The 16,565-nt window shown below is 35.8% G+C and overlaps 1 protein-coding gene across 1 annotated transcript; it reads left to right on the top strand.

Annotated features, from left to right (window-relative positions):
• The first annotated feature begins 2,826 nt into the window (after positions 1-2,826).
• Positions 2,827-5,990, top strand: LOC128661342 (gastrula zinc finger protein XlCGF7.1-like). Its single transcript, XM_053715606.1, has 2 exons — positions 2,827-3,316; positions 5,785-5,990. The coding sequence occupies exons 1-2, from the start codon at positions 2,896-2,898 to the stop codon at positions 5,988-5,990; spliced, it is 627 nt and encodes a 208-aa protein (XP_053571581.1). The 5' UTR covers positions 2,827-2,895.
• Positions 5,991-16,565: the final 10,575 nt, after the last annotated feature.

Genomic DNA, 16,565 nt, shown 5'->3' with positions numbered 1-16,565 from the left:
TGGGTGGGTTTTAGAGTGACGTTGGGTTATTGTATTTAATTTTAGGTAATTGTAGTTAATTTATTTAATAATAGTGTAGTGTTAGGTGTAATTGTAACTTAGGTTAGGTTTTGTTTTACAGGTAAATTTGTAATTATTTTAACTAGGTAGCTATTAAATAGCTATTAACTATTTAATAGCTATTGTACCTAGTTAAAATAAATACAAAGTTGCCTGTAAAATAAAAATAAATCCTAAAATAGCTACAATGTAATTTTATAGGCAAGTATTTAGTTTTAAATAGGAATAATTTAGTTAATAATATTAATTTTATTTAGATTTATTTAAATAATATTTAAGTTAGGGGGTGTTAGGGTTAGACATAGGTTTTGGGGTTAATAACTTTATTATAGTGGCAGCAACGTTGGCGGCAGATTAGGGGTTAATACATATAATAGGCTATGTGGGCTATGGCGGTTTAGGGGTTAATACTAGAATATGTTTATTGCAGTGTGGGCTATGGCGGTTTAGGGGTTAATAGAGTTTATTAGTTATTGCAGTGGGGGATTGCGGTTGACAGGTAGATAGACATTGCGCATGCGTTAGGTGTTAGTTTATTTTTGCAGGCATTTTAGGGAGTTACGGTGCTCCCATACTCAGCACAAGGCCTGCTACGGCTGCCTTTTATGGCGAGGTGAAAATGGAGTAAGATTTCTCCATTTTTGCCACATAAGGCCTTTCGCTGGATATTGGATACCAATTTACGACGCGGTCCCATGTTAGCCTATGGGAGTAAAAATTGCGAGCGACGGGTGAAATATACGTCCGTAACTTGTATGCTACGCCGTATATGTAATACCAAAATCGCACAAAATCTGGCGTCGCCGGCTTTTGTGGGCGACGCTCTATATGTAATGGAGGCCCTTCTGTCTTAAGGACTGTTTTTCCATCAGGATCTCAAATCATTAAATTTGAAGGTATGAAAAATGAACGCTTAGTCATAGAGGTTTCTCTGGCTCAGTGATTAATACTATGTTACAGGCTAGTAAATCTGTTTCTAGGAAGATTTATTATCGATTTTGGAAGACTTATATTGCATGGTATTCTTCTCATAAATTCTCCTGGCATTCTTTTAGAATTCCTAGAATTTTACAGTTTCTTCAGGATGGTTTGGATAAAGGTTTGTCTACAAGTTCCTTGAAGGGACAAATCTCTGCTCTTTCTGTTTTATTTCACAGGAAGATTGCTAAGCTTCCTGATATTCACTGTTTTGTACAGGCTCTGGTCCATATCAAGCCTGTCATTAAATCAATCTCTCCTCCTTGGAGTCTTAATTTGGTTTTGAAGGCTTTACAGGCTCCTCCTTTTGAGCCTATGCATTCTTTGGATATTAAACTACTTTCTTGGAAAGTGTTGTTCCTTTTGGCTATCTCTTCTGCTAGAAGAGTTTCCGAATTATCTGCTCTTTCTTGTGAATCTCCTTTTCTGATTTTCCATCAGGATAAGGCAGTTTTGCGGACCTCATTTAAATTCCTACCTAAGGTTGTGAATTCTAGCAACATTAATAGGGAAATTGTTGTTCCCTCTTTGTGTCCTAATCCTAATAATTCTTTGGAGAGATCCTTACATTCTCTGGATGTTGTAAGAGCTTTGAAATATTATGTTGAAGCTACTAAAGATTTCAGGAAGGCCTCTAGTCTATTCGTTGTCTTTTCTGGTTCTAGGAAAGGTCAGAAAGCTTCTGCCATTTGCTTGGCATCTTCGTTAAAGCGTTTGATACATCAGGTTTATTTGGAGTCAGGTCAGGCCCGCCTCAGAGAATAACAGCTCATTCTACTAGGTCTCTACTTCGTGGGCTTTTAAGAATGAAGCTTCAGTTGATCAGATTTGTAAAGCAGCAACTTGATCTTCTTTGCATACATTTACTAAATTCTACCGTTTTGATGTGTTTGCCTCTTCGGAAGCAGTTTTTGGTAGAAAAGTTCTTCAGGCAGCTATTTCAGTTTGATTCCTCTGCATATGTTTTTTCTTTTCAATTATGAGAAAAACTTTGTTTTTTTTGGATCTGGATTTAATTTTTTCAGTGGAAAATGGCTGTTTTAATTTTTATCCCTCCCTCTCTAGTGACTCTTCTGTGGAGCTCCACATCTTGGGTATTAATGTCCCATACGTCACTAGCTCATGGACTCTTGCCAATTACATAAAAGAAAACATAATTTATGTACGAACTTACCTGATAAATTCATTTCTTTCATATTGGCAAGAGTCCATGAGACCCAATTACAAGTATAGTTCCACAATTATATTTCCAGTTCCTTTTTTGGTGCTTTTTACTCCTTTCTTTATCACCCCACCACTTGGCTATTCATTAATCTGAATTGTGGGTGTGGTGAGGGGTGTATTTATAGGCATTTTGAGGTTTGGGAAACTTTGCCCCTTCTGGTAGGATTGTATATCCCATACGTCACTAGCTCATGGACTCTTGCCAGTATGAAAGAAATGAATTTATCAGGTAAGTTCTTCCATAAATTATGTTTTTTTATTGGGATGGATTATATTATAAAGAGTAAAGAGTCTTATTTTTCTTTCATTTCTTTTTATGTAGACAAACACCTGAATAGTTCATATGCATCCTTTACTACAGGAAGCATCAGAATGATACCGCAAACTCCAAATGTCTTAGACACCAATGACTATTCAAAAACATTGGAGATATCACAGCAGATATTTAAAGGAGATGGTGAATTTGCAGGAACTGGGCAGCAATCGTTATGTACAGAGAGTAATTTAGTCATCAAACAAGAGAACAACATTTATGACTTATCTAGTGAAATTATTATCCCAGAGTATAAACCACACATATTTACTGAGTTTTCAAAACACATTAAAGAAGAAACATTTTTACAGTCTAGCCAAATGATTCATACAAAGGAGCAACCATTCAAATCTACAGAATGTGAGAAAAGCTTTAGATCTAAGTCACATCTACTAGAACACCACAAAATGCACACAGGTGAGAAGCCACACACATGTACTGAGTGCGGCAAATGTTTTACACGAATGGATCATCTGAAAACTCATAAAAAGAATCACACAGGAGAAAAGCCTTTCACATGTACAGAGTGTGGAAAAAGCTTTACACAAATAAGTGGTCTAAAATATCATGAAATGAATCACACAGGGTTAAAGATTTTCACATGTATAGAGTATGGACAAAGTTTTACAAAAAAGAGTAATCTGAAAAGTCATGAAAAGATTCACACAGGGGAAAAGCCTTTCCCATGTACAGAGTGTGGGAAAAGTTTTATACAAATAAGTAGTCTGAAAAAGCATGAAAAGATTCACACAGGGGAAAAGCCTTTCACATGTACAGAGTGAGGAAAAAGCTTTACACAAAAAAGTAGTCTGAAAACTCATGAAACGATTCACAAGAGAAGAAACCTTTAACCTGTTTAGAAAGTAGGATTGCTACCGATTCCCTGACACTTTGCAAATGTGCATGGTTGAGGATATGGTTAAGGGTGTGGCTTCACACGACCTTAAAGGGACATTCCAGTCAAATTTGGAATCCACATGTATGCATTTCAGTTTTGAGTAGAAGCATTTTTGTAGTATACATATATTAGAAAAAATGCTTCTAATAAAAGTTATAGTTGTTTCAAAAGTGTATTTAAGTTTGCACCGTGCACCAGCATTTTAAACGCAGCACTTCCTCAGAGAGCCTAAGCCTAAGGTGCTTTTACCATCTGGTAATGACTCAATTTGTTCATTGCTGACGTGACACAAGACTCACTGGTGCTATGAGCAGCTGCAGTGTTTAAAATGCTGGTGCACTGAGAATATCTAGTTATGCTTCACATGCATGTGCAGCGAAAAATATTGTCACTAAAATAGTGATAACTTTTACTAGAAACCTTTTTGCCAACACGTGTTTATTGCAGATATGTTTCTATCCAAATATGTAATTCATCTGTGTATTTAAATTTTGACCGGAGTGTCCCTTTAATAAAATATATTTTACCATTTTTTGGTCTGTTTATTAGTTATATTGTAGCTAGCTTAGGTTTATTTTACAGGTAAGTATTTAGTTTTAAATAGGAATAATTTAGTTAATAACAGTAAGTTTTATTTAGATTTATTTTAATTATATTTAAGTTAGGGGGTGTTAGGGTTAGACTTAGGTTTAGTGGTTAATAAATTTAGTATAGTGGCGGCGATGTTGGGGGTGGCAGATTAGGGGTTAATAAATGTAGGTAGGTGGCGGCGATGTTAGGGGCAGTAGATTAGGGGTTAATAATATTTAACTAGTGTTTGTGATGCGGGAGTACGGTGGTTTAGGGGTTAATATGTTTATTATAGTGGTGACGATGTCCGGAGCAGCAGATTAGGGGTTAATAGGTATAATGTAGGTGTCGGCGATGTCAGGCGGCAGATTAGGGGTTAATAAGTGTAAGATTAGAGGTATTTAGGCTCGGGGTTTATGTTAGGTTGTTAGGTGTAAACATAACTTTTGTTTCCCTATAGGAATCAATAGGGCTGCGTTATGGAGTTTTACGCTCCTTTATTGCAGGTATTAGGCTTTTTTTCAGCCGGCTCTCCCCATTGATGTCTATGGGGAAATCGTGCATGAGCACGTAAAACCAGCTTACCACAGCGCTGGTATTGGAGTGCGTTATGGAGCTCAATTTTGCTCTATGCTCACCGGGTTTTTATAAACCTGTAATACCAGCGCTGTAGGTAAGTGAGCGATGACAATAACGTGCAGGTTAGCACCGCACTGCTCATAACGCAAATCTCGTAATCTGGCAGTATATTTTATTATTATTATTATCGGTTATTTGTAGAGCGCCAATAGATTCCGCAGCGCTAATTTTTTTTTACTAATATGAATCTGCATTCACATTCCCATCGTCTGAGGAAGGGGATATATTATCCACGAAATATTACACTGTCACAGTAAAATTGTGTTGAAAAGTACCAGTGAGTGCAAGTTTTCTTCATTGCTGCTATATATATATGTGTGTGTGTGTGTGTTTATATATGTATGTGTGTATATATATATATATATATATATATATATATATATATATTGAAAAATAGAGGAAGAAATACGGAGGGGATGCAACTGCTAGGAGCTTCTAGAAAGAGGCCATATAGTTCCAAAATAAATACTAGTATGGCTGTAATTGAGTATGTGGTGCAGACCCTTAAATAAATTTCATGGTTTGACAAGAAAGAGAAAATCCTGGAAAAATTAGATACCAGGATAAAAGACAGGGAAATCAGCACTCTTTTAAAAAAGTTTTATTAAGCTCAAAAAAATGTAATAAGGTGTATCCAAAATGAAAGCTGTAGTGGTTTCAAGAGAGATCAATCTCTGACACTAGAATCCTAAGACAAAATTATCTTAGGAATATACTTAGCAATAGGTAAATACACAAATGACCAAGTAGTGTGTGTAATAGAAACATAGAACGTAATAATTAACAAACCTGACCGGTCAGGGGTGAGTGTTCAAGCATGAACAGGATATATTTATAAAAGACGTTACTTCTATATAATATTAGACAAGGGTATCTCATTGTACTCACAACACTATAAGTGCAGTATATGTCTTGGGAAACTATAGTCAGACTGCTGCTTCTTACTGCAATCGGCACCTTGTAGAAATATAAGGCAATCTGCCGAGCAGATATCAAAATGGGAATAGGAAAGTTTCTGACTATGTGCCTCAAGATATAGTACAAGTATATATGATACAGCAATGCAGCAATAATGAAGCATCCTGTTCTGTCAGAAACCCAGTATCTCTAGCACCAAGATCCTCCAGTCGCAATAAAAGGAAGGATTTTTTAGATTCAGGCGACAAGGAAGAAGAACCAGGAGAGGAAAGGGGAAGAAACAAAAAACTGGCGAGAGGCCGAGGACGAACACAAGTAGGCCAACAAGGGAATTGGAGACCAACGAGGAGACCCCCGAGTCCATTCTCACAGATAAGATTGAACAACTAAATGTAATTAATCTATCAGAAAAAATAACACTAACTAAAGATCATATTTCAGTTCTCTCAAAAGGCTTATCTTTCTGTCCAACAAATAAAATCGACAAATTTGAAACGGTAAAAGATATTCAATTATACTTAAGGAAATTAGCTCTCAAACACTTTTATGCAACTAAAAAGCAAAATGAAGAATGGAGTACGGAGGAAATAGAAAGTATACAAACTTTGGAGGCCCTATTGGAAGAATCCAATCAGAAAACAATGTATAATTGGAGAAATAACATAAAAAATAAATCAACTTTTATCCCGAATAATATCAATTTACCTCAATTGGAAGTTTTCAACAAACTGGTGTGTGAGGAAATTACAGATCTACAGATAATAGGGACTCAAAGCAATCTAACTTTCAATGAACGAAAAGCACTAGAAGAACTCCAACAACAGGAAGAGATTATTATACGCAATGCGGATAAGGGAGGAAATATAGTGATTTGGCCAGTAGACATGTACTTGAAAGAAGTCAATAAACAACTTAAAGACACTACATGTTACACGAAACTACTATATAACCCAATGACGGGATACAAAAAAATTTATGATTACACAATCAATCAAGCATTTGGCCATGGAATTATTACAGATAAAGAAAAGAAATTTCTAACAGTATCAGATCCAAAAACACCAACATTTTATCTGATACCTAAGATTCACAAAAATCCAAAAAATCCTCCCGGAAGGCCCATTGTAGCCGGCATCGGATGTCTCACAGAAAAAGCAAGTCAGTATGTTGACTTTCGCCTAAGAGAATACGTATGGGAATTACCGTCATACATACAAGATACGATGCAATTACTTCAAAGGCTGGAAAACATCAATCTCAATGAAAATACATGGCTGGTAACCACAGATGTGGAATCACTATATACATCAATAAATCATAAAGATGGAGTGACAGCAGTACAATATTTTTTGGATCAGAAATCAGAGGAAGATGAAGAACATAATGAGCTGATTATTAAGCTGCTAAAATATATACTGAATTACAATTTCTTCATATTTGACGGTAAATTCTATCTTCAAACCCGGGGTACAGCTATGGGGACAGCTTGTGCCCCCACATACGCGAACCTATTTCTAGGGTGGTGGGAGGCCAAGCATGTATTTACTGATACGAATACAGAATATACTGACAAAATTCCCCTGTGGCTCCGCTTCATAGATGACATATTTTTCATCTGGGAAGGAAACTATGAAGATTTACTCAAATTCCTGAAAATATTGAACACAAATAATCTAAACATCAAGCTAACTCATGAGGCCAATCAGAGCAAAATTAACTTCCTGGATGTGACCATCTATAAGGACCAACATGGCAATATAGAAACGGATCTTTACAGAAAGAAAACTGCCACAAACAGCTTACTCTATAGTACGAGTTCCCACGCGCCAGGAACCATCAAAAGCCTGCCAATTGGTGAATTCTTAAGAGTTAGACGTAACTGCTCAAACGATGAGATTTTTAAGATTAGAGCCAAAGAGCTAACTGAGAGACTAGTGCAACGGGGTTATAGCAAAACGAGTATCAAAAAAGAGAGATATAAAGCCCTACATACCAACAGAAGAGAATTATTGCATAAAAAACCCAAGAAAGGTACACAAGCTCCAAGACTTATCCTCACGTACAACCACCAAACATCACAAGTTGTCAAAATCATCAACAAACATTGGAACATACTGATGTCTGACGCAAATTTAAAATCTCAAATAGGAGAGAGGCCCTTGATTGGATATAGAAGAAGTAAAAATATAAGAGATCTGGTCAGCAGTAGCCACTTCCAACCTAAAAAAACTTCAACAGCTTTTAGACCAGGCTCTTACAAATGTGAGAACTGTAGTACCTGCACATATATGATCCCAACTACTGAATTCATTGATAGATTTGGAACAAGACATCAAATCAAGAGATACATCAGCTGCAATACGGAGGGAGTAATTTATGCCCTAAGATGTAGCTGCAATTTGTTATATGTGGGTATGACGACAAGGAAACTCCACACAAGATTAATGGAACATCTAAGGAATATAAAAAATGCGGCAAGTGACCGTGAAAAAGGAAAAACACTTACAAGTGTAGCAGCCCATTTTTTAAACCACCATGAATCCAATAAACAAGATCTTAGGTGTTGGGGAATTGAGAAAAAAAGCCTAGGAATCAGAGGAGGTGACCTAGAAACGGCACTCCTGAAGGCCGAAACTAAATGGATTTACAGGCTCAACACAGTGGTTCCAAAGGGAATGAATGAGCAGAACAATTATTACATATTCTTATAAATTCTTATAATAAAAAATAAATAAGTAACCTCTTCACGATAATGTATTTCAAAACCAAATACACGTAAGGAACCTTAATATACCAGTAATATACCAGTAATAAGTGTACATCATTGTACAAACATATCCTGTAACATGGATATTTCCTCATCTCCACCTAAGTAGGAGCTAATAATACTTGACCTGGGTCTGAGAAACAGATCATCACCTTATTCACTAAATTACGTTACCCTTTCCTTTCACAACACTCACCTCACTTTGATATTTGTTTTGGTCACTTTTGTCACTTTCATCACCTTACTCACACCTCTCCCTTTCACTTTTTCCTTGACCCCAGTCCAGCCCATCTCACTATTATAGTAAAATTTATTTATTCATAGTTTTCTTGCTTTACACAAATACCACAAGCAACCAATCACACAAACACATGGAGTATTGAATATACTCCTTTCATTATAATGCACAACTAGGCACTTTGTCTAACGCTACACTATGCCAATAGATTTATAATATGAGATCCAATTTAGATAGATAATCTAATATACATTCACATTCCACTAGTAATAGTTATGACTTTGTAACTCTTTAATGAGCATTACTTCACTAATAATCATAATAGATCAGATCCAAGCAAAATAATAGCCCTATTAATATAAGTTTTCACTTGAATACTTTTGTGACCACAATATATTATATAGATGGGCTCACACCTAACCGCTAGATTATAACAAGTAATAACGGACTAACAATAAGGATATACGGCCTTTATGCTGTTAACATCCGGGTATTACTGAATGACAACAAACATTGCTAGATACTATCACATGATAGTGATACAGCAGCCGTTGTAACGAAGACCTCAAAGTACTAACGGCAGGGTTATTGTGCTGTATATTAACCCTTCAGTGATGGGGGTAACTTTATGTTACATAATTTACCAATCCTAATTCTAACATATACCACAGAGTTAAGGGCGCAAGAGTATGTTAATGCCCTACCAGTATAAGGACATGATAATAACTAACCTATGTGTATATAAGTAATAACACTCCGGTACATAATAAAAATACTGCATTTATTAAGTGTGACTTTAACACATAGGAGATTTGGACAAACACTTGGCAACACAATAATAGTGTAATAACGTCCATATCATATCCTTACGGGAAATATAAAATCCTCATCCGGGTATAAATAACCGGTTACTAACACGCTCATAAACTTACATAAAAAAGAATTAGGCTAAAACGGCCCCCTTTTTATTTCTTACTCACATGATATAAGAATTATGTTACAATAGAAATCCTCTACATACTATTCATGAGTGGGATACAATACTGTTTAATAAATTCTGGGGCATTCTAAGACTCACTTGAATTCAAATGCTTTATCAACAATAAAAATAAAATGTAACTTTGGTAATTTGTGGTCAAGAGGATTAGCAATTTGAACATGTTTGGTACCACACTAGAATCATCTTATTGATGCAATACAGAGCGTTACTACACTCACTTACGTTGCTTTAACAGAAGCCAATTTTTTACTGTGGCAGTTACCTATTTAGTTGCCTCTATCACATTAGAGCAACACGCTAGTAACTCTGTCATAGGAGCTTTCATTCATTTCCATTACCATAGTAGTGACACACGATACTTACATGATGGCATTTACATAGTACTTGTGTCTACTACTTCCTACGTGACCTCAAAGTACTAACGGCAGGGTTATTGTGCTTTATATTAACCCTTCAGTGATGGGGGTAACTTTATGTTACATAATTTACCAATCCTAATTCTAACATATACCACAGAGTTAAGGGCGCAAGAGTATGTTAATGCCCTACCAGTATAAGGACATGATAATAACTAACCTATGTGTATATAAGTAATAACACTCCGGTACATAATAAAAATACTGCATTTATTAAGTGTGACTTTAACACATAGGAGATTTGGACAAACACTTGGCAACACAATAATAGTGTAATAACGTCCATATCATATCCTTACGGGAAATATAAAATCCTCATCCGGGTATAAATAACCGGTTACTAACACGCTCATAAACTTACATAAAAAAGAATTAGGCTAAAACGGCCCCCTTTTTATTTCTTACTCACATGATATAAGAATTATGTTACAATAGTAATCCTCTACATACTATTCATGAGTGGGATAAATACTGTTTAATAAAGTCTGGGGCATTCTAAGACTCACTTGAATTCAAATGCTTTATCAACAATAAAAATAAAATGTAACCTTGGTAATTTGTGGTCAAGAGGATTAGCAATTTGAACATGTTTGGTACCACACTAGAATCATCTTATTGATGCAATACAGAGCGTTACTACACTCACTTACGTTGCTCTAACAGAAGCCAATTTTTTACTGTGGCAGTTATCTATTTAGTTGCCTCTATCACATTAGAGCAACACGCTAGTAACTCTGTCATAGGAGCTTTCATTCATTTCCATTACCATAGTAGTGACACACTATGATACTTACATGATGGCATTTACATAGTACTTGTGTCTACTACTTCCTACGTGATTGCTTCACTTTGAGTCCTTTTATCTTTGTGTTGCTTGTTCATTTGTATTTTATCTATAACATTCAATAAAAGTTATATTTTAAGTCTCTCATAACTAGTACCTCCCTAGAGTCTGGGCGTAGAGTGCTAGACGTGCATTCTTTCTTGTGGTAAGTGTCTATACTTCCACGTTTTGAACTAGATTCGACTTGTGCACAGCACCAACTCACCTGCATGACTTCCTATTACAATAGTGTAGAAGATTTAGACATACACTTTAAAGCAATACTATAGGTGGGGATCGCCTCAATAGTGCCATTGTTCACAATTGTTCCCCTGCATCTTCAAGTTTGTCTGGTTAACCAGAATTTCCAAACAATTGAGCACACAGACTCTACAACAATCATGGATTCAGTATGGGATAAGGATAGGCAAGCTAGACAACTCAAAAGAACAGCTGACCTTAATGAAATATTTGAGGGTAATCACACTGCAACTACTAATGTCCTTCCTACCTCCTTGGAAGGATTATTAAGGGATGCTCATAAAACTATGTACAAACAGGACAAAAGCTGGTGGAATCGACACTTTTTTGAAAAGTATATTGAAAAAAAGTTAATACCGAGAGGTCTACGTATTCAACTCTTCCCGGCATTCGAATTTAAAGATCAGCTACTGACTATAGAATGGGAAGATGCCTTAACAGAATGCTCAAACAAATTAATGAAAATATTAATGAAACATGATCAGGCAAAATACGATCTATTAGAAAATAAGATAAACGAACAAAATGAAGCCCTGAAGAAATTTGAAAATAACAGTGAATTTGAACAACTTTACAAAACATTTCAAAAAGAATTGGACAAATATGAAGCTGAACTAAAAACAACGAAACAAAATAAGCTTAGCAGAGATATCCAAGACTTTAGGGACAACAAAGTCTACAAATGGAGAAACAGAGGTTTCTTCAGAAATCCAACTAAGAATCCCAAAGTTACTTTGGTTCAGAGTGATGTCTCTGACACAGATGGCGAAGAAAGCAGCAATAATGAAGCATCCTGTTCTGTCAGAAACCCAGTATCTCTAGCACCAAGATCCTCCAGTCGCAATAAAAGGAAGGATTTTTTAGATTCAGGCGACAAGGAAGAAGAACCAGGAGAGGAAAGGGGAAGAAACAAAAAACCGGCGAGAGGCCGAGGACGAACACAAGTAGGCCAACAAGGGAATTGGAGACCAACGAGGAGACCCCCGAGTCCATTCTCACAGATAAGATTGAACAACTAAATGTAATTAATCTATCAGAAAAAATAACACTAACTAAAGATCATATTTCAGTTCTCTCAAAAGGCTTTTCTTTCTGTCCAACAAATAAAATCGACAAATTTGAAACGGTAAAAGATATTCAATTATACTTAAGGAAATTAGCTCTCAAACACTTTTATGCAACTAAAAAGCAAAATGAAGAATGGAGTACGGAGGAAATAGAAAGTATACAAACTTTGGAGGCCCTATTGGAAGAATCCAATCAGAAAACAATGTATAATTGGAGAAATAACATAAAAAATAAATCAACTTTTATCCCGAATAATATCAATTTACCTCAATTGGAAGTTTTCAACAAACTGGTGTGTGAGGAAATTACAGATCTACAGATAATAGGGACTCAAAGCAATCTAACTTTCAATGAACGAAAAGCACTAGAAGAACTCCAACAACAGGAAGAGATTATTATACGCAATGCGGATAAGGGAGGAAATATAGTGATTTGGCCAGTAGACATGTACTTGAAAGAAGTCAATAAACAACTTAAAGACACTACATGTTACACGAAACTACTATATAACCCAATGACGGGATACAAAAAAAATTTATGATTACACAATCAATCAAGCATTTGGCCATGGAATTATTACAGATAAAGAAAAGAAATTTCTAACAGTATCAGATCCAAAAACACCAACATTTTATCTGATACCTAAGATTCACAAAAATCCAAAAAATCCTCCCGGAAGGCCCATTGTAGCCGGCATCGGATGTCTCACAGAAAAAGCAAGTCAGTATGTTGACTTTCGCCTAAGAGAATACGTATGGGAATTACCGTCATACATACAAGATACGATGCAATTACTTCAAAGGCTGGAAAACATCAATCTCAATGAAAATACATGGCTGGTAACCACAGATGTGGAATCACTATATACATCAATAAATCATAAAGATGGAGTGACAGCAGTACAATATTTTTTGGATCAGAAATCAGAGGAAGATGAAGAACATAATGAGCTGATTATTAAGCTGCTAAAATATATACTGAATTACAATTTCTTCATATTTGACGGTAAATTCTATCTTCAAACCCGGGGTACAGCTATGGGGACAGCTTGTGCCCCCACATACGCGAACCTATTTCTAGGGTGGTGGGAGGCCAAGCATGTATTTACTGATACGAATACAGAATATACTGACAAAATTCCCCTGTGGCTCCGCTTCATAGATGACATATTTTTCATCTGGGAAGGAAACTATGAAGATTTACTCAAATTCCTGAAAATATTGAACACAAATAATCTAAACATCAAGCTAACTCATGAGGCCAATCAGAGCAAAATTAACTTCCTGGATGTGACCATCTATAAGGACCAACATGGCAATATAGAAACGGATCTTTACAGAAAGAAAACTGCCACAAACAGCTTACTCTATAGTACGAGTTCCCACGCGCCAGGAACCATCAAAAGCCTGCCAATTGGTGAATTCTTAAGAGTTAGACGTAACTGCTCAAATGATGAGATTTTTAAGATTAGAGCCAAAGAGCTAACTGAGAGACTAGTGCAACGGGGTTATAGCAAAACGAGTATCAAAAAAGAGAGATATAAAGCCCTACATACCAACAGAAGAGAATTATTGCATAAAAAACCCAAGAAAGGTACACAAGCTCCAAGACTTATCCTCACGTACAACCACCAAACATCACAAGTTGTCAAAATCATCAACAAACATTGGAACATACTGATGTCTGACGCAAATTTAAAATCTCAAATAGGAGAGAGGCCCTTGATTGGATATAGAAGAAGTAAAAATATAAGAGATCTGGTCAGCAGTAGCCACTTCCAACCTAAAAAAACTTCAACAGCTTTTAGACCAGGCTCTTACAAATGTGAGAACTGTAGTACCTGCACATATATGATCCCAACTACTGAATTCATTGATAGATTTGGAACAAGACATCAAATCAAGAGATACATCAGCTGCAATACGGAGGGAGTAATTTATGCCCTAAGATGTAGCTGCAATTTGTTATATGTGGGTATGACGACAAGGAAACTCCACACAAGATTAATGAAACATCTAAGGAATATAAAAAATGCGGCAAGTGACCGTGAAAAAGGAAAAACACTTACAAGTGTAGCAGCCCATTTTTTAAACCACCATGAATCCAATAAACAAGATCTTAGGTGTTGGGGAATTGAGAAAATAAGCCTAGGAATCAGAGGAGGTGACCTAGAAACGGCACTCCTGAAGGCCGAAACTAAATGGATTTACAGGCTCAACACAGTGGTTCCAAAGGGAATGAATGAGCAGAACAATTATTACATATTCTTATAATAAAAAATAAATAAGTAACCTCTTCACGATAATGTATTTCAAAACCAAATACACGTAAGGAACCTTAATATACCAGTAATAAGTGTACATCATTGTACAAACATATCCTGTAACATGGATATTTCCTCATCTCCACCTAAGTAGGAGCTAATAATACTTGACCTGGGTCTGAGAAACAGATCATCACCTTATTCACTAAATTACGTTACCCTTTCCTTTCACAACACTCACCTCACTTTGATATTTGTTTTGGTCACTTTTGTCACTTTCATCACCTTACTCACACCTCTCCCTTTCACTTTTTCCTTGACCCCAGTCCAGCCCATCTCACTATTATAGTAAAATTTATTTATTCATAGTTTTCTTGCTTTACACAAATACCACAAGCAACCAATCACACAAACACAGGGAGTATTGAATATACTCCTTTCATTATAATGCACAACTAGGCACTTTGTCTAACGCTACACTATGCCAATAGATTTATAATATGAGATCCAATTTAGATAGATAATCTAATATACATTCACATTCCACTAGTAATAGTTATGACTTTGTAACTCTTTAATGAGCATTACTTCACTAATAATCATAATAGATCAGATCCAAGCAAAATAATAGCCCTATTAATATAAGTTTTCACTTGAATACTTTACTCCTATATTTATTCAAGTCACATAAAATTATGAGATTTTATGTTATTTCTGTAACGGATAGTGTAACTGGCACCCTTTATCTATCGTGTAACAGGCAGTATAAGTCCAACAGATAATATAACAATTTAAGAAAATTCCTAAACCCCTAGTTAGACGTAATGGGGTACAGTAAACCCAGATAGAAATGATAATAAACATTATGTTCATAATTCCATCCAAAAAAACTCGGCAAACAATATTTTCCTAGAATATTTTCCTAGAATACAAAAATAAAAATAAAAATAAGAAATGAAAATTACCCAACCAGATGTTATTATTAACATCCCTGTGTCTAGACCCGTTTGCCTTAATGATCTCAAATAATTCTTTCCTCAGTATTATTAATGCAATTGAAAATCGTAGACTCTATGTTGCAAATCCTCAGATTAGGTATATACCACCTTAACCAATTTGAGATACACACCCTCTGAATGCTGAACCAATCGAAATCCTAAAGGGGTGGTACTACTTGAGAATACAGCACATAAATATTCGAAAATTTGGTGGCTCGCTGCCTTTGAGAAAGCCCAGTACGGGCGAAACGCGTCAGTAGTGATAGACGCCTTTTAACTTGTCAAAGTGAAGCTATTTACTTACATGCTCCTATGCAGCCGACAATTACATTAGTTATTATATGTAAAAAAGACTTAGCACTAGCGGTATAGCCTAAGGGGTAACATCCCTTCTTTCCCCAAGTGGGTACCGCTCTGTTACTAATCGAAATAGTTACTTAATATAAGTCTTAATATAATAAACAACTTGTTGACCGTAGAATAGTATTATTACGTAAATTCAGTAATGTATACGGGGACCGCATAACGCTATGTACTTCTAGTCCTTTAAGTTGGTTATTAATTTTTTTATATATAGACTAGAAATCTAGTTTAATCCAGTGTGACCACAATATATTATATAGATGGGCTCACACCTAACCGCTAGATTATAACAAGTAATAACGGACTAACAATAAGGATATACGGCCTTTATGCTGTTAACATCCGGGTATTACTGAATGACAACAAACATTGCTAGATACTATCACATGATAGTGATACAGCAGCCGTTGTAACGAAGACCTCAAAGTACTAACGGCAGGGTTATTGTGCTGTATATTAACCCTTCAGTGATGGGGGTAACTTTATGTTACATAATTTACCAATCCTAATTCTAACATATACCACAGAGTTAAGGGCGCAAGAGTATGTTAATGCCCTACCAGTATAAGGACATGATAATAACTAACCTATGTGTATATAAGTAATAACACTCCGGTACATAATAAAAATACTGCATTTATTAAGTGTGACTTTAACACATAGGAGATTTGGACAAACACTTGGCAACACAATAATAGTGTAATAACGTCCATATCATATCCTTACGGGAAATATAAAATCCTCATCCGGGTATAAATAACCGGTTAC

The sequence above is a fragment of the Bombina bombina genome, chromosome 5 (genome assembly GCF_027579735.1).
Source record: "Bombina bombina isolate aBomBom1 chromosome 5, aBomBom1.pri, whole genome shotgun sequence".
Taxonomy (NCBI): Eukaryota; Metazoa; Chordata; class Amphibia; order Anura; family Bombinatoridae; genus Bombina; species Bombina bombina.
The sequence above is the reverse complement of the archived record's forward strand: the minus strand, read 5'-3'. Positions and strand labels throughout refer to the sequence as shown.

Coding starts and splice junctions, on each gene's coding strand:
- LOC128661342 (XM_053715606.1), top strand. CDS start 2,896: ATGATTCATACAAAGGAGCAACCATTCAAATCTACAGAATGTGAGAAA. Junction 3,317..5,784: donor TAGTCTGAAAAAGCATGAAA/AGATTCACACAG, acceptor TCAGAAACCCAG/TATCTCTAGCACCAAGATCC.